Here is a 22,032-nt window from a genome sequence, read left to right on the forward strand (position 1 = left end):
CTTGCTGAAAGAGCTGGGGCGCTTTCTATTCGACCAAAATTTTCCACCAAAAATTCCGAGATTTCCGGTCTGAAATTGAATGGAACGGTAAAAATTCTGGGAAAAGTTTTCGAAAATTTAGGAATACGTTTTGAGTGCACCCTTTTTGATGGAATTTCCGGAATTATCGAAAAGTTTGTGTTCCATTCGCAAGAGAGGTCGGGTTTGCCACCCTCCAAAAGAACAGCAGTATTTGTTTTTCTAGCAAAATTGCGGGCCGCCCAGATGAATTGCCAGTTGCAATCCGCCCAGTGTGCATTATTGGTTGTGTCCTGGTGTACCGGTACACAGAGGGAATCACCATTGTACTCCTTTCTTTACGAACCTTTGTTTAGCTGTTGCTGACATTGTTGGCTCTTTTGTATCGATTCTTGTGAACCGGTACAAGAGGACAGAACCGCATTATTTCTTGTGTCAATAACTGACACGTTTCCTTAGTCATCCGGAAATGGTTTTCGAACTCCCCCGACAAATACGCTGAAATAGTTACTTCGAAGTACCCATTTACACGAGTTAATTCCCTCCGCATAAAGCAGGCAACTGCAGCCAGAAGTATTACGTCGTCGTTGCTATCGAGAACGGTACAACTTATTGTTTCACAGTCATCCTGCTCTAAAGCCGCGAAAATGTTCAAAAAGTCCGCCATCTTCAAACACAACAAAGTTTCACCCAGCATGCCTTGTGTGTGTTGCAGAGCACGTGACCTCGAATTCTGGGAAGTGGTCGGACGCGTTCCATTCGACGAGCGAAAATTCCGAAAATTTGAACCGGTGATTTTTGTTGAAAGGAAAGAGCCCCTGGCCGGCCGGAATCCTGCCAAGACGGGCGCTAAGACGGCTGCGCCGTACCAGAGAAATTCCCGTGCGTGCTTATGCGTACAGTTTTTTTGTATGGCGTGGCTCGATCATTCCACCTACTGAAGAAGGGTCAAGCCCGAAACGTTTAGTTTACAAGCAACTATTGTACACTTTTAAGAGCCTTTTGAGCCTCATATTTATTTTATTGCGTAGTGTCACGCGTCTTATGAGATGTTTGCTCATTCCTACTGACTTTTGAAGGATGTAGTTTGGCTAGAAGACGCTCAGTTAATTTTTCTAATTTTCCATACATTTGTCTGTAAATTTGGCTTGCTAGAGGCGGTTCGCGGGAAAACAATTTACAGACAAATGTACGGAAAATTATGAAAATTAACTGAGCGTCTTCTAGCTAAGCTATATCCTTCAAACTTGGTGAATAAAATCTTGATCAATCCTCCACCTAGTATTTTAACGTTGCGATTTCCAAATTGTATAAAATTAACTTTCTAAATGGAAAAAGTTATTTGCCATCGATTCCCATACGAACACTGTAATTCTGACCGCTTTGCGAACCCGTCAAGACGGCGTATAAACGGTAGGTGATAAAGGGAGCATAAATTATGAAATATTGAAAAGCGTAGGGACATCTTTTAAATCTGTCCTCAAAACATTCTTGTTAATTTTATTTTTGATATATTATATGAGGGACTGTACCTAGCTTCCATGTCACCTAATTTTTAAATTAACTACTTCATTTATTTTACTTATTACTGTTATAAGAAACATTGTGTCAGTTTTAACTAATTTATTTTTTCTTGTATAGTAATGAAAGCGTATTGAGTTTTCTATTTGCGCCCAAAAAACTTTATTAGTATTATTATTAATCAGATCTTAAAACAAAAGTGGTCTGGAACTGAGAAGAGTTTGGACATCAAGGTGGAGCTCCCCCCCCCCCCCTCCGACTTCCAACCCAGGGCAAGACGTTGCGATCTCCCAGGTGAAGTCGTTTTTGGCCGCTAGTGGCCGTCTGGTTTCCCTTATCGCTCATCAATAGAAATGTCTTGAACTCTTTTGATGAGTAACAATGAACTTGGAGCACATCAAAAAACCATACATTCTTGGTATTTCAAGAAACTTTTCGGAAGAATGTCCGACGAACCAGAAGAAAGCACGACAATCACAATTTCTGTTTTTCCTCTTCGCAGGCTGCTGGCAAAGTCAAAGAAGGCTGGATTGATTGACTGAAATTTCGGCGAAGAAAATACAGCTTGTGATTAAACAAGATCAAATCTCCAGAAACTATTTGATGACAACAGCTCCACAAAAAAGCTGTATTCCCGTAATGTATTCATTAGCCAAGATAAAAACTGCGAAATGGTTGATATTTTCATTCATTTCAAGTTTGATTAAGCGAATTACCGGTAACGGCTATCACTAATTAATATCCTCTGCTTGCAGCAGTAAATTTTCCCTTACACAACCCGATTAAGCCTTAAGTTTAATTTCTAATTACAATCAAGAAATTCGCCGTTATAGGAGAGGTGAAGAAGACATATTCCGACCAGCCTTGTTTCGTTTTCCAATGTGTTTTTCAGAGCAGCTTGAGTGCTGTGATTCAGTCCCACGAACTCGTCCCCAGGGTCTCTACCTCATCTTCCCGCCCTCCCGGAGCGAGAGAGGCGGGAAGATAAGAGCTCCTGGGAACGAGGTTGCGTTATTGCATTACAGGATTACGTGTTGCCATGGCAACAGAACAATTACAAGTACTGCTCAGGGGAGCTCAAACGCTTATGGTTGCTAAGCAATATCACAGGCGAGTCCACTGAAAGTTCGTTCTTGAGTTCTTCATTTTCCTTGATTTGTTGGATCAAAGAGAAGGCAACAATGAAACAGGCAATCTGGAAATGGCAAAAAACCGTTCAATTAGATCAGAATAGAAATCAAACCTCTTGTTGCCATTGTAATGTAAAGGAACGAGAGAAAAATCGCGACTCACGGTAAGAACAAGGTCGACCAGCAGAATGATTCCAACAGGAGGCACCTGGGTAAAAAAAAGTAAGACCATGGTAACTAAGTGAATGAATGGATGAATGGACGAACGAACGAACGAACGAATGCATGAATGAAGAAGTTTTTAACGGCTTTTTAATTATTGTTTATTTAAGAGGGAAACAAGTTTATTAATTGTGTAACTATTAGGTGTTATCAAAAGCCTCGTGGTGTTACCATTGCCATTGCCATTATCATTATTATTATTATCATCATTATTATTATTATTATTATTATTATAAATATTGATTGATTGGTTGAATGATTGAATGACTGAATGAATGAATGAATGAATGAATGAATGAATGAATGAATGAATCATCAGTGATTGTGCAACAAATGAATGAATGAATAATGAAATAGTAAATGAATAACTAACACAGGAGAGTAGCATCCATAACTTATGTTAATCTTATTCCATAGTTACAGATTGAAGGGATGCGGTAAATACATCCGTTACGCATGAATACCCGGAGAACAATGGAAAAGAAGGCTTACATTGTACTGTAGGAGAACTATGCACAAATTGAAAGATGCGCAATTTAGTTCAGTTCTTGTTTTCTTTCAGCATGCTGCAGGCGTTCTGTAAGTTGAGGGACAACCTGAAGGACCCCGATATGCAAAGGCTTAGAGAGAGGGAGGTTCCGTGGTCCCCTCTACGTATATTAACCCACGCGGTCCGCATGCAACACGTTGCTTAATAAGTCCTAGGCTTGTCGGATTCCTGAAAAAGGCAAATAAGGTTTTTTCACTTACTTTTTCCCACACAATGAAAAAGAAGACTGCAACTGCGACAAGATGGGCAAACATCAACAATCGCCAAACAATCCAAGACCAGAGTATACAAGGCTTGAGCTGCAGGCGTTTTAAGGAGAAACGAATGAATGAATGCTATGTTGAAACTGAGCATGTCAGAACAATGTGAGTAACCTAATGTCGAATACTTGAAGTATCTGGTGTCTTACAGCTAACATGCAATAAAAGGCTCAAATGGGTTGTGATTTCGCCTTTAAAATTCTGCCAATTCCACCAAAAAATTAGCATATAAAAAATAAGTTTTAAAAGAAAACCATGCAGTTTACAGCTCACCAAATAGCCTCCCTCAAACGGAAGACTAAGATAAGCTCATTCTTGATGATGAAAATTAAGGAGGTCTCCACTGTTGAATTACTGTATTAAACACATAGAGCTATCAAATTTAATAAACGAGAGCGTCTTATAATTACCTGGCATGCTCCACAAACCAGGATCATTGTCATGACAATATCTGCAGCAAAGAATCCTATGCCAGCATATGAAACTTGAATAGTTTCTGAAAGAAAACACTTTTTTGTCTAAAATATAAATTAAACCCCTAAAGTACACGAATCTGGGCATAACCCAAGCTTTATCTGCCCTTTAAAGACGCTAACGACATGATCATCCAATCAGTTGATTTTAGCTATGAAGAAATTCTAACTGACGATTTCACAGGGGCAACTCAAAAAGGTACCTCGGCAACGTTAAGTCTGCATAAGAGCCAAGTGCCCGTCAGACCACACCCTATCTCGGTTTCTGTAGCATGAAGTTACTAGGAATATTTCTACTCCCCCCTGGATGGGATGCTAGTCCATCGCAGGGTTAGCCCCAGCCTTAAATTCTCTGGCACCAATTGGCACACCTGGGCGGAGAGGGGCATTGTGAGAGTTAAGTGTACCTTTACATTGGAGAAAGAGTGGCGTTTTGCCCTAAACGCTGAAATTATGCTAGGATTGGCAATGTACGCCCCTAAACGAGACTAGCCCCGTCTCCATCAAACAAGAGTTATATCCTTTATAGTTTCTACAACCCTTACCTTCTGTCAGATTACTTCGCACCAGAGAAACATCTTCAGCGTGAGCTGTTTCCAGTTCGTGTTGAACGACTTTGATGGCTTGAGCAAATGTCAAGATATTCACTGCAGCTAGAGCCTAAGAGACACGTTAGTGCGTTATCCAAATCGCCTCATTACACGACTAGGTAATGTAAAATTGGCTTATTCGTATAACGTTGTAGAGTGTTTTTCAATTAAATATCTCAAAGCCAAAACCAAACCAGTTACTCACCAATTAGACTACTCAGCCAATCTCAAACCGTTGTAAAATCAAGACAAAAACCAAAGTAATTGTCTGATTACTATCGACTCTCAATTGAAAAACCGCTCTCTCTCTAACTCGTTCTTATGACGTCATCAACACTGGTGAGAACGATTTTTGTTGGATTTGAGTCACTCATTAGAGTATTATAGTAACTTACTTTATCCACGTAATGACAGTAATCAAAGTTGGGAGACAAAACGTATTTAGAGATACACTTGATGAGCAGAATCATTAATAGTAAGTCTGTCTCTTTATAGTCGAATACAAACCGCACAATTCAGAGTTATACAGTTAAGGATCAAAAAGTGTATTGCAATTAATAATCTGTCATGTGCAAACAAGATTGTCGTGAAACAGGAACTCTGATTGAAGGTACAAAAACAGGATCGACTGTTGGTCTTATTCTATGACGAGTTCGTGATATATTATCGGCGAAGACAGGATCTTTGGTCCATGAGCTTTCAGAGACCGGAAGATCATATCGATTCGCAAAACAGTAATAAGCTAAGACGTTCTTTAAGTGTTCTTAAATTAGTTTTTAAGTTCTTCGAATTGAAAAAAAAGGTCTTAACTTACCATGGAAAACACAGCTACAAAATACGTTCCCATTTGCAAATCAAAGCAGAAAAATCTTCGTATAATACACATCCACGCCATCTTTTTTTAACTCTAAGGATTAAAATCAGTTTTCGTCTGGCTGTGAAACCAAAAAAGAAGTTTTCTGGAGTATTGGCTTTTCTCCTTAACTGAAAATCATTTCACAAAACACGAGAACAATACTCGTTTATATTGATTCCATGCAATGCTTAACCACGTTACAGAAACAATCTGAAAACTTCCATCCCTTAACTGATTGCAATGCAATCTCTCTAATATAATGGTAGCTCGGAGAATTTGGCGGTGATCAGGATGATAATGTCTTTTTGACGAATTTCTAAATTCCCACTACTTCTTTGTTTGGCAATGTATCGGTAAAGTAAGGATATAATATAACGGGTTTAGTCTATGAGTTGGATTACAGCCAGAACTGATTTGAAGGTAAATATTCAGGTGAAGGCAACATAATATCGCTCACGCAATTCAATTCACGAAAAATTAAGATCCGGGTAAGCTAACAAAAGTATTTCTCTCTTGCCAGTTGTTTTGTTGTTGGCCTCTATGCAAGCGTTGTTACAATCAGTAGTTGGTAGTTTTTATCTTTTAAACTAATTCTTATCTCATTTTTAAGCATATTGTAAAGTTTATAATTTTTTTTTCAATACTTAGCAGGGCCTCTATTGATAGCAGTATTATTTATAGAGCTCACAGAGTTACCCTGAGAAAACAAAGGTTTACTTTACTTTACTATTGGCTACCGTAAAATGCATGTTAAGGCCTATAATTGTCTGGCCTTCAAACGACTAAAGCCTGTAGCGATTTCACTAATGGTTAATGTGCCAGCAACAACAAAACGTGTCATTTTATTATAAGTTTCATTATGTGACTTATTTTAAGAGAAAGCCGGTAAATATTTTTTCTAGCTTTGGAGTATAACGCAGGCCTACATTTACTGGATGTCTCAAAAATATCTTTAACAACTTTAATATGAGTATGTCATTAAGGTGAAATTATTCAGTAACAGATCTATTTCTTGGCCATGGAGTAGGTGAAAAGCCTGACTTGGCCGTTCGACATGGACCAGATGAAACAAACATGCTTCATTCCCCTTGTAACGCTCAATTTACTCTCATGTGATATAATTACAAGTTTTGGGTTTTTACAATATTATCTACATCTCAACCAACTGTCTACAGAAGCCCAACGTTAATTCTTTCCAGTCTCCCGGTCAAACAGGGCTTTAGTTTGCGTGATCAGTTTTAACCATGTTTCGAATAGCACCCTTTAAAACTCGTTATACAGCTGGAAATCCCTTAAAAGTCTTTGCGTGTTCCATTAAAAAGACAAGACCCGCCCTCCGTGTGTATATTTTTATTGTAGAGTCAGACGATACAATACTTTCAGGCACAATCAGGCACGCGAATTAGCGAAATTACTCGTCGTGCATTGCGTCAAAAGAGAGCGATAACCAACATAGCAGTTTTCCTAGCTTCTTTTCTACGCATTAAGCTAGACTAGAAGTTTCTTTACCGATTGACTATTTCGCTAGAAACATGCACATTTTCATGACCTTCCCTCTTTTCCCAGAATAATGTTATAGCTAGAGAAAAGAGGATACGACTTCATCGGTTAAAAAAACATGAAGTTTGTGATGCCTCTGGGAGTGCATTGCAAGGCAGTTATCACCATCGTAGCATTTTTGATAGTTTCTTTTTCATTTGGTAAGTTCAGAATTAACGGTTCTTCCATTTCTCTCAGCATAACAGTGTTTGTCAAATAATTAGTCTCGCGAAAGAATGCTTCAGTGATTTTGTATTCAAGTTGGCAACACTTCGAAAATTAAGTTCTATCATTAATTGCCTTCTCACTCTGGCGAAGCCCGCTATGAAGAAATAACTGAATTGAATTTTGCGTCGTCAAAAATTTTTTTACAATAATTTAACTGCAAATGATCATTTTAATGCACAGGTTTCCTTTACCTTTTAAGGATGTTTATGGTTGCTGCACAAATGAATATCAATGCTAGAGATACACAACTAAATTAGGAAGCCTGAAAAGATACTTTGTACGTAGGAACGGACCAAAACGAACTATAGTTTCATTTCCTGCTTCGTAAAGAAGGGGAAGACCGTAAATCATAGAATTAGCGCTCCCCCTCGAGTAAGCGCCCCTCTCATCGGCCAAAATTTGAAATAAGCGTCCCCTCCCCCTCGAATAAGCGCCCCTCTCACCTTCGCCCATTTTGTGGACGAGTATTGAGCCGACAAAGGATTTACGGTCTTGGTCGTGTAGTATTAGATTTGTGTATTGTTTCAGTTTGAGAACACGTTAAGTGAACACGTTGAACACGTTTAGTACTAACGATACCGCGTTTTTTAACTTAAGGATCAACCTTTGTTGTTGTTTACACGCAGATGATGTATACAAAAAAATGATCATGTCAGGCCACGATTTGGGAGAAATTAAATAAGCGCCCCCCTCGAATAAGCCTCCCCGGACGCCAGTTCGAAGATTTACAGTACTTCATTTTTTATACACTACTCTCTCTTTATTTCATTTTAAATTTATTAGAAGAACGTTCTTTCAATTCCATCGAGTTTTATTGACACCAACCTCGCTCAAAGTACTCCATGTTGCCACAAGAAAATGCGCGTATTTGTGATCGCAGGAATCGTTGTGTATGACCCCGCCTAACCATTCAAACACAATTTTAGAATTTGTATTACTTCTAAGTACGGAATCCCTTGTCAACCACGTCCTTGTAACGACATTAAGAAACAAATGTTAACCTATTGAGCGATAAATCTCTGGCGTGATATCCCGCATTACCTGAAAGACCTCAGTACATTTTCCTTTATGAAGGAAGTAAAACATTATTTACTGTCAGAACAAAACTTTAAGAAATTTGAATAGTAGTGCTACGTATCATTTATTACAACACTAACAAGAACTATTTTCCAGGTCTGGTTTTCTTTCCTTGTACTCTCCTTTTTATATAAAAATAACTTTAAATAACTAACTAACTAATAGGGGCTAACTTGAAAACCTTATAATAATTACTTTCTTTCTACCTTACTAATTAACTTTTAATGCACTAAATATCCTCCATGAAAAGTTTTTTCGGAGCAATAAAGATTATTGGTTATTGATATTGTTCAAAAATATAAGTCAAAAATAAAATGGAGAACAAGTGCTGAAAAGAAAACGCATTTAATTTGAAGTCCGCTGTAGTGTTCCTACCATCGAACAGGCCACACCCTTTCTGGTCCTCCCCTCCGGTAGGATAGAAGTCAAGATGTCCTAGTGGTTGCTCCAAGTCGCTGCATCACGTGAGTCCAATCGGGCGTCAGGGAGCGCGGCCTCAAAATACTTGCCTGCTGGATCCAGTGCTACAACAAAAATAATACTACTTGTTCAATTTAATGGAACTATTTTCAGATAACAATGAGCCACGCCAAAGCCTATTGTAAGCATTTTCTCCCAGGAGTGTATAGAGGATACCACATGGCCGCGCGGAGGTACGAAATTTATCTTCGAGCGTTGAAAAATATTTCACAAGGTCACACGAACGTTTCCGAACATTTTCCAAAAACCCTCTTTGTCTCGGCTATTGCTATCCGATATAGATATAGTTTCACAAGATAACTTGGACAACAGTTGTGAAAACATGAACAGTCGAAGCTATTAGCGCAGCTGTTTGAAAGCAAATTTTTAAACATGTTGGCTTGAGATATTGATCAGTTCATTAGCTGGCGTGAGCGAATCTGGCTTGATTTTTTTGCGTTCGAAAACATGTTATGTGATTCAAATCCTGTGTCGGAAGTTCATTTTGATGAAAGAGTTCAAAGAAATAAACCTCAACCAATATAGACCTTCAGACACCATTGGTTGTCTCCACAACTGAGTCAACACTAAATAGTTTGAGTGTCAGGTGTCCAACATAACACACTCTCTTTTCGGCAAAAACTATTACACCGCTATTATTTGATCCCACAACCCATCAGTCTCTTGCAGACACTACACTTCACGTGGGGACAAAATATATCAAGGTAATGTCACATATTTGGTGGTTCTTGTCTCCTATAGTCAAAGTGTTTTTGTTTCAGTATGATTTTCTCGCATTTCGCGCTGTAATATTGTCTTTTTTTCTGCGGTTTTCTCGTGGAAACGTGAAGCACGGCAGGTACATAATCGATGCCTGGAAAAAACTTGCATTCTTGTTCTTGCGAAGTGAAACAGTTTTGCTTTTAGAACATTTTAAACGACTAGTAATGGTCTTGATATAAAAGCAAGTGAATTTTGTTATCTAGCTACTGCTTAGGGCAGTTTAACTTCTCACAACCTTTATGTTATTTAAACATTATGTCCAAGTTTACATCGGAAATAAAATAGGCGAAGACGTTTCTTTTTTGTGTTCGGGTAAAAAGGTTTTCAAACCATCGGGGCAAATTCGCATAGAAAAACTGATCCTCGGCAAGTAAACATCAAATTTAATTTTTTTTTAACAATTTACTAGCCGTTCTCCTTGTTAGCGGTGAAATAAATTGTACGCCGCCCACATTTAATTTCTTACTATGAACAAAAGTCGAATGATATGCTTGAAATAGTCTATCTTTTTGTCATTCGAGGGAGGAGCTCAGCCTGACCGTCACATATTTCAAAAAAGGTTCTTAAGCAACCCGAGACCTTGAAACTTTGCACATAGAAAAGGTTCATCATGTATGTTGAACCTACCTCTGACAGAAAACTTTAGTTAGTGAAATTACTAGGCAAACCTTCCCTGTCCTCGTTGGTCACGGCCGGTAGACCAAAAAAATCCTTATTTTATTAATTGCAGGTGAGTGTGTGCTAAAAGCTAATGAGAGCCGGGTCCAGGAATAAAAAGGAACCCCCCGTATAAAGATTCTTAAATGACAGACTCTGGGTAATTGATATAATTATTTGTGATAGTTTACAGAGCTCGAGACATCAAGAAAAAGCCAAACAAGGGAACAATGTTGTCAAATGGAGTGCTTTTCCTGTTGATGACACTAACGATCCGAACATATGGTATAGCTTACATCATATTAATTACAATATACCAATAAACACATGGTATATCTTAGTACATCATATTACTTGGAATATACCTCCGGGAAAAAGGAAATTGCAGAGTAGTGAGAGCGCTCCCATCCCACCCTGGTTCAATTCCCGCACCCGGTGCCATAGGTGGATTGAGTTTTTTGTTGGTTCTTGCCTTGCTCCTTAGGTTTTTCTCCGAGTATTGCGGTTTTCCTCCCTGCACAAGAACTATCATCTCTAAATTCAAATTCGACCAGGATAGAGGACCTGCATGAAAATCAACTAAGGCTGATGTGGCTTCATCTCTAAATATTTTAATTTTTCTAGCAATCCTCCCCCCCCCCCCTACAAAGTTTGAGGAAAACAACTTTCCTACTCCCTTTTTACCTTCTTACCTACCCCACCCACGGGACTAACCACCAACCCAACTACTCACTCACCCACCCACCCTTCCAACCACCCAACCACCCACTCAACCACTCACCCACCCACCTACCCACCTACATAACCCACCCACCCAGCCATTCACCCTCCCACCTAACCTACCTACATAATTGAAGTTGCCACTACGCTTCAACGCAGGGACTGGAGGATATAAGAGAATTATAATATCATTGATATGTACGCGTTTTGGGATCTATTTAGGTTTTTTATTTCCAAAAGAAATCTGCTACGGAAAGTACGGCTGCTTTAAGCGACAACCCGGTTTGTACGCTTTTACCGTTAACTTGCCAAAAAGCCCTTCCGCCGTTGGAACAACGTTTCAAATGTTCACCAGGAGTGGTTCTGGGTTTGTCAATGATGTCGATGTAGCAAAACTTAGAGCTGCAAAGTTCGACATCTCACGGCGAACTATATTCATAATCCATGGTTACCAAGGTAAGTGTCTCTTTGTTCAATTTAACTGAATATTTTGAATTACATTGTTAACATTAGAATGAAGCAACAACAGAAAAGAAGTACACGAGGTAAAAAATGACAGAGACGGGGGGGGGGGGGAAGGGAAGAGGGGCAACAGGTACTCCCTATAATGGCCAATGCGGGGAGGCTCCGCCCAAAAGAGGTACCGGCCTTTTTCAGCCTTCAGGTATAAAAGGGTAGGGATTTTACAAGTTGAGGTATATGAGAGGTAGGGAAAACTGTCATTTAGATATAACGTGAACGGGAACTGAACTTATGAAACCTGTTTTTTGTGGTTAACATTTCTTCTGGTAATGCTTAATGTTGTCCCGTAGTATTGTTCATTAACTTTATTCCGAGGGTTACGAAAAGAAATGTACTGTTCTTAAGTAGGTACGTGAAACGGGTACCTTTTTTCGAAAGGGGTAGCTTTTCTGTCCAAATGGTATACAAAAGGGTAAGCGGTTGGACCGTACAAAACGTTTTAGAGTAACCCCATTCCTGGAGAGAGAGAGCCGTGAAAAATATTCTTGATATAAGGGAACGCTTATTATGGTCAGATAACTTGAAGTGAATGTTGTAGGGCAATCTTTTTCACCGGAAACGAAAAGTCGTCTACACAGATTCTCACGCAGGCTCTTCAACGAGAACGATGGCAGTTTTTGATATGTAAAACATGTTTCGATGTAGCTTATGTAATCATCCATTTAAATTAATGTGTATTATATTACGGAAAGAAAAACTACGTTTTTCTTTGATTAACTCGCCACATTATTTTTTAATATCGCATCTGCTTTTCCCTGTGATCATAATTGTAGGTGCTCTACAGGATTTCGTTAGAAACTTTCTTTCATAGGACATGTTTGTTTTTATTTAGGACGGGACCGCGTACGTACTTATCCTACACGTATGAAAAACGCCTTGCTGAAGCGAGAAGACTGCAATGTAATTGTGGTGAACTGGAATCCAGGAGCGAGGGTTATGTATCCACAAGCTGCTGGAAACACTCGGCTTGTAGGGGTTCAGACAGCAGTGCTTATAAGGTTCCTGATTTCCAGTTCGTCCGGCTTTCCCAGTTTTGCTGATCGATTCTACATTGTGGGATATAGTCTTGGTGCTCACGTGGCAGGATACGCTGGGACTTATCTGAAAGACCGCGGAATGACTCTTGGTTGCATAACAGGTTGGCATTGGTTGATTGATTGATTGATCTATTCATTCATATATTCATTTGGTCAGCAGTCATTCATTCATTCATTCATTCATTCATTCATTCATTCATTCATTCATTCATTCAGCCAGCCAGCCAGCCAGCCAGCCAGCCAGCCAGTCAGTCAGTCAGTCAGTCAGTCAGTCAGTCAGTCAGTTAGTCAGTCAGTTAGTAAGTCATTTCTTTCTTTTTTTTTTTGTGAACAAATACAGTCGAAATCATATGCCAAGAATTAACTAATTGCTTGTACTGTTTACATCAAGCTAGTAGGAGCTTACAGGTCCGATACAGTAATGCCTCTTCATTGTATTTATCAAGCTTTATCAATTTCTTCTTGTTCACAGCGTTAGATCCTGCTGGATCTCTTTTTAGGAAAAATGACCTCCGGTTTCGTTTGGACCCAGGTGACGCCGCGTATGTCGACGTTATACATACCAGTCTGCTGGGCATCGGAAAAAGCCAAACGAACGGGCACACGGAGTTTATCCCAAATGGTGGCAAGAAACAAAACGGTTGCAGCATACTAAGTAAGCGAATCCTTTGTTAGGGCAGAGTACAACGTTTGGAGATGAACTGAACGCCCGCTCATCCAAAAATATGTGGAGGTGCGGTGGCCTAGTGGTTAGGGCGCTGGAATCTGGAGCGCGCGGTCCGGGTTCGAGCCCTGGCTGTGGACACTGTGTTGTGTTCTTCGGCAACACTTAACTCTCACAGTTCTTCTCTCCAGCCAGGTTTTATGCTGGGGGGTAGCCCTAAGATGGATCGAGGACCAACCTGGGGGAGTAGAAATATCCCTTCTCGCCTCATGCTTCAGAAACCGGCATAAGCATCCACCTGATGGGCCGCTTGGCTCGTATGCAGACTTTTTCCTTTTTACCATCCAAATATTTTGTAGTGAAACGCACTTACAATTAGGCTATTTTGCAAGAGCAGCCTGCTTCCAATGCATATTCTCTCATGCATTAATACCGACCTCTTTTTGCCCTGGAATTTGAAATAGCTCCTCGCTGCGTGTTTGACGATCATAAATTACACAGCCCTTGCTAAACGCTTTGCAGAAAGTGCACATTTACATGTTATGTACATTGTTTACTGTTTTCAGTCATACATTTATTGGTCATAAATGACTTTCTCCAGCAGCAGTTGTTCGTCGATTAGCAGTCAGTTCACCTGGTGCAAATGATTTCTTTTCAGTGCTCGTACTGTAATCTGGTACTCGGCCAGGCCGGTGCCAATAATGTCTCACTGCAAGACTATCCCTACCTAGGTATAGGTTAATTCCCTGAGCTTATCCCTACAGGCCCGGGTTCTTCGAAAGGTGGATAACGCTCTCCACCGGATAAATCACTATCCAGCGGATAGTGTAATTTGTTTGGCAACCTACTTTACTTCTCTTAGTGCGCTTGGGTGTGCTTTTTTCGTTTCTTTCGTCCGTTGCTTTTGCGCATTTGCGCGTTTAGTTTTTCTTAACTACTGTTAATCCTAAATTGTGATCAATGACAATGACAGCATTTTTATTCTTTTGTTAAGTCTTAGGTATCTTTAAGGTAGGCCTTTACATAAGCCTCATTAGCTTCCCTGCGCTTCCTTGCCTTTTAAATTGATATGTTGACTTGTTAATATATTTACAGATGGCAAAAATGAAACAAGAACAAGAACAAACACACTTACACACTAGATAGCGATTTATCTGGTGGATAGCGTTATTCAGCCTTCGGACAACTGAGGCTAGGAGGACACCGTTTTTGTTGTGGCAATCATAATTTAAATAGCCAGGAATGAACAATGACCCGTGTTTTTTCACTTTACACAGACTTATCCTGTAGCCACAGAAGAGCTTATGAATTCTACATCGCCTCGGTACAAAACCTTTGTTCCTGGAAAGCATATCCATGCAGAAGCTTCTCTGACTTTGAAGACGGAAAGTGCAAAACGTGTAATGGCGCATGCCCAACTATGGGGTATGGTGCTGACCTCACCAAACGCGTTGGTTATTTTTTTCTGAGAACAAACAGTGCACTTCCATTCTGTGGTGAGTATATTTAACAATTAGATTATTCACTCTCGATTTCTATCGTGTGATAGTTGACAAGGGCGCAGCCCGAGTCAACTATCACACATAGAAATCGAGAGCGAATAATCTAACTGTTTTGGTACAAATCTAAAAGTTGTTTAAAGCTTTATCTAAATTCTCTTTCACAGACACTTTGAAAACGCAAAGAGGTGATTGCCAGTTTGTTAACAAGCGTTCAATGCTACGCTACTCACTATCTTCAAGAGAATAGATAGTGAGCAGCGTAGCCAATCAGAGAGCAGCATTCGTGATAGAACGCTAATAGGTCTACGTTAAATAAGCATGGAGTTTGAGGAGCAGGGATGGCGCACTGGTCAGAGCGCTCCCCTCCCACCAGTGTGGCCCGAGTTCGATTCCGACCCAGTGTCATGTGTGGGTCGAGTTTGTTGTTGGTTCTCGCCTTGCTCCGAGGGTTTTTCTCTGGGTTCACCGGTTTTCCAACCTTCACAAAAACCAACATCTCCAAATTCCAATTCAACCAGGATAGAGGACCAGCATGAAAACCAGGTAAGGGGTGATGCGGCTTTACCTCTAAATATTTTTATTTATTCATTCATTTATTTTTTTCTTTATCTATAAAACAAACAGCGCAGCTCCATTCTGCGGTGAGTGCGCCTTTCGTGTTATGTTGGATGTTCCCTCAAGGACATTTTATTGTGCTTTTTCTTTTTCCCGAATTTTAGTTTTTGTTTTTTTTTTTTTTATCTTGTTTCTATCTAAAGGAATAGCATCTTCGGGCGGCCTTCTCAAACAATGAACGCGTATGGGAGGTTTCCTTGAAAGATTTGAAGAATAGAGAAAGAAGAGAAGAAAAGAGTGTTAAGAATAATTAGTTTGCTGTTTGGTTATGTACAACTTTTTTTCTCTCTTCCGTTATTTTTACTTAGGATCGAGTTAAAGCTCAGTGAGGGATTACTCAGAGTCAAAGTGAGTGAATGACTTCAAGTGGTGTGATGCACTCAAGAGGATGTGTTTCTAGATATCCCTATGATTAAAATATGAAGTCAAAACCTTTCTACCGTCTCATTTTTTGCGTTTTGCCAGTCCTTGAAAACCTGACGTCATTTTGCACCCGTCGATATTCCCAGGCAGAAATATGGTGTTTATATACTGGTGAATATGACTTTCTTTGGAATATTGCACCAATTTGGGATTTAGATTAGGGATATGTTATGAGGGTGCCATACTTGTGACCGGAAAAAAGATTGTAATAGTTTTAACTGTTTTGTCGTTGAAAGAAAAGAAGACCAATGCAAATGATCCTCTATATTCAAAATCTCACACGTCGGCAGAGGAAAAATCCCGGCTTATTTTAGCTCAGATATTTTTTTGGCTGAACTATCAGCAGCCGTCATTATAATGATGGATGGGAACAAATGATTTGAATACTTTCGGATACGTTTTACTGAAACGAAATACGATCCCGATAATTTTTTTTTTTTTGTATTCAAATGTCGCGCTACTTCTGAGGGGAAAAATTTTGCATGCTTGTGAAATTTCTCATGATAACATAACAAAAATGCGCGCTATTGTAATGCACGAGAGAGCGATTTGATCGATCACTAGCCGACCCGTTGATGTTCGAGCCTGTGTCTACTTGCGTAGCTTTCACTTCGTTTGGATTCTAAGGTTGCATTTATCTCTTCCCTCTTTCTTCAGATAGCATGGGACCCCATCTTCTATTTGGTACATTGCTATTGCACAGGGCTTGCAGCTATTCATAAATTTTGTCTTTTTATGGGCGCAACCACTGCCAACGCAAACAAATGTTTATGAAAAACTCTCAATGTTAGGGACGTTTGTACTAACACAACCAAGCAAAAACGGCTAATTAGAATTCAGAAAAAAAGACATAGTTTGCTTTAGTCGGAAAACCCATAACTACTTGTATTTTAATTTTTGTTCATAAAGTAAAAAGAGGCTGTTTACTTTACCTATGTCAAGAAAACTCATTTTATAACCGACTTTTTTATTACACAGAAGCGCTAAAACTGACTATTGTAGTACACAGAAATTTAAAACGTATCTTATTACGAATTATGGGGATTTAAAGTTGTTTGAAACAACAGTTATCTCCTTTTTCCCTTGTTTCGAATTCGGCAGACGAAAGAATACCGACATTTTTGAAGTGATTTCTTCCACTTTTCTTGATATAATTTTGCTGACTTTTTTCAGGTCAGACATTCAATTGCTTGCTATCGTGTAAGGCAGACAGCATTGAAAGGGTGTAAATATTTTTGATAATATTTTTATATATTTAGTGAAGCAAAATTAAAGTTGACCCCCAATGAATTTTCTTTATTGAATTTCCACAGAGAATCATTTTGCATGCTTGTGAAGTTTCTCCTGATTGCATAGTAATACGACTACGATAATTTTTTTACGAAATTGCCAAGTCTTTCGTCGTGCGGGATAATTGAACGAACAAGACCTAAGGTAGGAGCGTACATTAGGAGAATACCTATGGCAGCATTTTCAGTTTCACAGCGGATTGTGGTTTCCTATATTTAACATTCGCAAATCTTGTCTTATCACACTTATAGAAAAGTGATCTCGCTTTAGGGTATTATTAACAGTGTGAGTGCAATAATATAAATTCTGAGATGATTTTTGATTGGTCTGTTCGAAGCACATGATTCGCAAAATCGTCAAAACACCTAGCCACGCAATACGTAATTTAATTATCAACAATATCTTGCCGGACTCAAAGCATCAAGAAGGACAATGTTCAGGAAGGGAGTTATCGCCCTGCTTATGATACTGACTGCCCAAACACGAGGTTTGTATTGCCTCACATCAATTCTTGCGGTATATAGTTGTGGAGCAGTGATGGTGCAGTGGTGAGAGCGCTTGCATCCCACCAGTGCGGCCCGGGACTTGATTCCAATTCCATATGTGGATCGAGTCTGTTGTTGGTTCTCGCCTTGCTCCGAGGGCTTTTCTCCGGATTCTCCGATTTTCCTTCCTCCACAGAAACCAACTTTCTAATTCGACCAGGATATAGAGGAGCAGCGTGAAAACCAGCTACGGCCGCTGTGGCTTTTCCTCTAATTACTGACATTTATTTATTCGTGTAGTTTCAATGAGGTTGTTTCGGCTTAACGTTGCATTTAGGATTCGTTTAAAGTCCCAATAACAAAAGTGTGAATAACTTGAATTCTTAAGACAGACAGTCAGGAAGACGTTGTAAATTTTGGTCTAGTTCAAGTTGCAAATTGGACCAGCTTTAGTTAGAAAATATGTATGATCAGTGACTAAAACAACATCCGTTTCAGGTCCGAAAGTGAGTCCGACTTAAAAAGCGGTTCTATGTGGGGGTTATGGAAATTAAGTTAATCAATTAAATTTTCAGTGATTTCTAAGTTATCAGTGAAAATTTCCGCACGTTTCACAGCCGTTAGTAAGTTTTGCAAATCTCAAATCAGCTAAAAAGCCCATCATTTCTCTGCTGACTAATAATTACAGTTTTGACCGTTCTAAATACCACATTCCATGCACTAATGTATGTATCTATGGTAGCCGGATAATTACATAATAGATCGTTCAGTGAAAATTTTGACCAGTTTTCAGCAATTAGTTAAACCTCGCGATCTAGAAGTTGTATCTTGAACAATGCTGTGCGGAGGCCTATTCAGCAGCTGTTCTGAATGTTCACTTCATCATTAAACAGTTTCGTGTCGGAAAGTTGAAATAAGAAAATTTGTATAACAGTACTAGTTGTGAAAATGCCAACCATCGGCGAAACAGCTGTATGGCAAAGCTTACTTTTTGGACGTCAAACACTTCACGAGCTCGAAATATTGGTCCGCTCAAGACATCAGTGAGTCTGACTAAATTTGTGTGCGTTTGAAAATATTTAATGATCCCAACACTGCCTCCTGAGTTTAATAGCTTAGTATTGGTCTCGTTATTAAGATTTTCGTTAAATTTGCAGATCGCCCTTTTTCACTAGTTTCATTTATTTTTTCTTGCATCCCATCAGTGCGGCCCGAGATTTGATGCCGATTCCATATTCGGATCGAGTCTGTTGTTGGTTCTCGCCTTGCTCCGAGGGCTTTTCTCCGGGTTCTCCGATTTTCCTCCCTCCACAGAAACCAACATTTGCAAATTCTAATTCGACCAGGATATAGAGGAGCAGCGTGAAAACCAGCTACGGCAGCTGCTGTGGCTTTCCCTCTAATTACTGAAATTTATTTATTCGTGTAGTTTCAATGAGGTTGTTTCGGCTTAACGTTGCATTTAGGATTCGTTAAAAGTCCCAATAACAAAAGTGTGAATAACTTGAATTCTAAAGACAGACAGTCAAGAAGACGTTGTAAATTTTGGTCTAGTTCAAGTTGGAAATTGGACCAGCTTTAGTTAGAAAATATGCATGATCAGTGACTAAAACAACATCCGTTTCAGGTCCGAAAGTGAGTCCGACTTAAATAGCGGTTCTATGTGGGGGTTATGGAAATTAAGTTAATCAATTAAATTTTCAGTGATTTCTAAGTTATCAGTGAAAATTTCCGCACGTTTCACAGCCGTTAGTAAGTTTTGCAAATCTCAAATCAGCTAAAAAGCCCATCATTTCTCTGCTGACTAATAATTACAGTTTTGACCGTTCTAAATACCACATTCCATGCACTAATGTATGTATCTATGGTAGCCGGATAATTACATAATAGATCGTTCAGTGAAAATTTTGACCAGTTTTCAGCAATTAGTTAAACCTCGCGATCTAGAAGTTGTATCTTGAACAATGCTGTGCGGAGGCCTATTCAGCAGCTGTTCTGAATGTTCACTTCATCATTAAACAGTTTCGTGTCGGAAAGTTGAAATAAGAAAATTTGTATAACAGTACTAGTTGTGAAAATGCCAACCATCGGCGAAACAGCTGTATGGCAAAGCTTACTTTTTGGACGTCAAACACTTCACGAGCTCGAAATATTGGTCCGCTCAAGACATCAGTGAGTCTGACTAAATTTGTGTGCGTTTGAAAATATTTAATGATCCCAACACTGCCTCCTGAGTTTAATAGCTTAGTATTGGTCTCGTTATTAAGATTTTCGTTAAATTTGCAGATCGCCCTTTTTCACTAGTTTCTTTTATTTTCCGTGATTTATAGTTTTTCTGTATGGATATTACCTTCGTTATTCTCACAAGAAAAGGTATTTTCGTCAGATTTTTCTGGCTATACTGCATTGAATAATTCGCTCAAATCATTTGCATAGAATTGCTATTTGGCCGCGGATGCTCCTAATTTTTTCAGTAAGAATATCGTTTTTCCGACCGAGGCTGAATATTCTTATTTTTCTGCCGATTTTAGGCTGAAAATATTTTTGTGAATATTCTTAGATTATAGCGTTTGACATTTCTGCTTTTGAATGTTTTTGGTGTCTGGATGATGTTAAAGCATTTGGAGCCAGCCTGCAGGCATAGAAGCCTAATATGATGTACATAACTTCTTGCAGAAACGCTACTAGCATCGAACATGCGGCTTAAGTGCTGTTGTTTTTTGCTTTTTGGCTAGTCCTGCCATTTAGGGGAGGGTGGAATTTTATAAGGTTTAGTTAAAAACATATAATTGTGTTGTATTTTCAAAATTTCAACACAAAAAAAGTATATTCTTTTCAAAATCTCAGCCTCGGGTTTATTATTAAAATTTCGCAAATTTCAGCCTCAGTACTTGTTGGTGATTGTCCGCGTTTCTTTAACGAAACTCTAAAAAGCCTTAAAGTGTTTTCTTTTAAAGTTTTAAAACGAGTTTTACTAAAGTATTTAACAACCGAAACTGAAAATATCACGCTTTTTTGTCTGGGATCAGAGCGCGATATTGTCCGAACCTTCTGAACTTACGAACATGCTATAAACTAAATGCGATTTTGGGACGGCATTCATTACCATATTATATTGGCGGCTCCCTGGTCAGTGGGAAATATATTTTCTTCCAACGTATTGTTCCTCCCAGCCCCGGGCCAAGGTTACTCAGACTTGACACAACATTTTGCTTGTGGGAGTGGGGGGTTTCTATAGATTTCACTCGTTTAATTTTACTTGCGAGGGTGCGGTGGGGATTTGACTCGTGCCCAGTTTTCGAGCGATTGGTACAGGACATTGTGACAAGTACAGATTATCACTGAAGTGTTTACAGCCTGAAAGGTATAAATTTTCGCCATTTTGATTTACTTTTTTCCTTGCCCTTTTCTTTTCTTTGTCATTTGGAGTTAATTTTTCTTATCTGTTAATTGTTTGGTTCCATTCAGTGTCGACACTTTTTTTCTCTGAGAAAAATCACTTTCTTGGTATTTTCATGTCAACGAGCAAGTTCTTTTAATGAAAAGAGTTTAATAGAATCGATTTGCTGTTGTTTCTTTGTGAACATTTGGAAGATATGTAAGAAGCTTACGTTTTATGGATATGAATTTGGATATAAACACTGTAGCGTACTGGTAAAATTTTAGTTTTCTTTTCATTGTTCTCGCAATGAAATAACATCTCTATCTACTCGTGTTAAGCCATCTGAATTTTTTCCCTGAATTTTAGTATTTTTTTTTTGATCTTGTTTCTGTCTAAAGGAATAGCATCCTCGGAATGGCCTTCTCAAACAATGTACGCGTATGCGAGGTTTCCTTGAAAGATTTGAAGAATAGAAAAAGGAGAGAAGAAAAGAGTGTTAAGAATAATTAGTTTGCTATTTGGTTATGTATAACTTCTTTTCTCTCTTCCGTTATTTTTACTTAGGATCGAGTTAAAGCTCAGTGAGGGGTTACTCAGAGTCAAAGTGAGTGAATGACTTCAAGTGGTGTGATGCACTCAAGAGGATGTGTTTCTAGATATCCCTATGATTAAAATAAGAAGTCAAAACCTTTCTACCGTCTAATTTTTTGAGTTTGGCAAGTCCTTGAAAACCTGAGGTCATTTTGCACCCGTCAATATTCCCAGGCAGAAATATGGTGTTTTATATACTGGTGAATATGACTTTCTTTGGAATATTACACCCATTCGGGATTTAGATCAGGTATATGTTATGAGGGTGCCATACTTGTGATCGGAAAAAGATTGTAATAGTTTTAACTGTTTCGTTGGTGAAAGAAAAGAAGACCGATGCAAATGACCCTCTGTATTCAAACTGTTACACGTCAGCGGAGGGAAAATCCTGGCTTATTTTAGCTCAGATATTTCTTTGGCTGAACTATCAGCAGCCGT

At 39.0% G+C, this 22,032-nt stretch overlaps 2 protein-coding genes across 3 annotated transcripts; one reads left to right on the forward strand and one right to left on the reverse strand.

Annotated features, from left to right (window-relative positions):
* Window positions 1-1,824: 1,824 nt before the first annotated feature.
* LOC145468238 (uncharacterized) lies at window positions 1,825-5,651 on the reverse strand. 2 transcript variants are annotated; one of them, XM_081451909.1, is made up of 5 exons: window positions 5,579-5,651; window positions 4,112-4,197; window positions 3,642-3,740; window positions 2,833-2,877; window positions 1,825-2,734 (listed from the first exon to the last, which is right to left on the reverse strand). In XM_081451909.1, exons 2-5 carry the CDS (start codon window positions 4,142-4,144, stop codon window positions 2,594-2,596), a joined length of 318 nt encoding a protein of 105 aa, XP_081308035.1. In that variant the 5' UTR covers window positions 4,145-4,197; window positions 5,579-5,651; the 3' UTR covers window positions 1,825-2,593. The 2 variants fall into 2 exon arrangements, with proteins under 2 accessions (XP_081308035.1, XP_081308034.1); XM_081451908.1 differs by lacking the exon at window positions 5,579-5,651 and adding an exon at window positions 4,720-5,007.
* Window positions 5,086-16,030, forward strand: LOC145467307 (pancreatic lipase-related protein 2-like). Its single transcript, XM_081450848.1, has 6 exons — window positions 5,086-5,103; window positions 11,221-11,539; window positions 12,438-12,743; window positions 13,115-13,297; window positions 14,584-14,802; window positions 15,732-16,030. The coding sequence occupies exons 1-6, from the start codon at window positions 5,086-5,088 to the stop codon at window positions 15,740-15,742; spliced, it is 1,056 nt and encodes a 351-aa protein (XP_081306974.1). The 3' UTR covers window positions 15,743-16,030.
* The last annotated feature ends 6,002 nt before the right edge of the window (window positions 16,031-22,032 follow it).

Source organism: Orbicella franksi, chromosome 14 (assembly GCF_964199315.1).
Source record: "Orbicella franksi chromosome 14, jaOrbFran1.1, whole genome shotgun sequence".
Taxonomy (NCBI): Eukaryota; Metazoa; Cnidaria; class Anthozoa; order Scleractinia; family Merulinidae; genus Orbicella; species Orbicella franksi.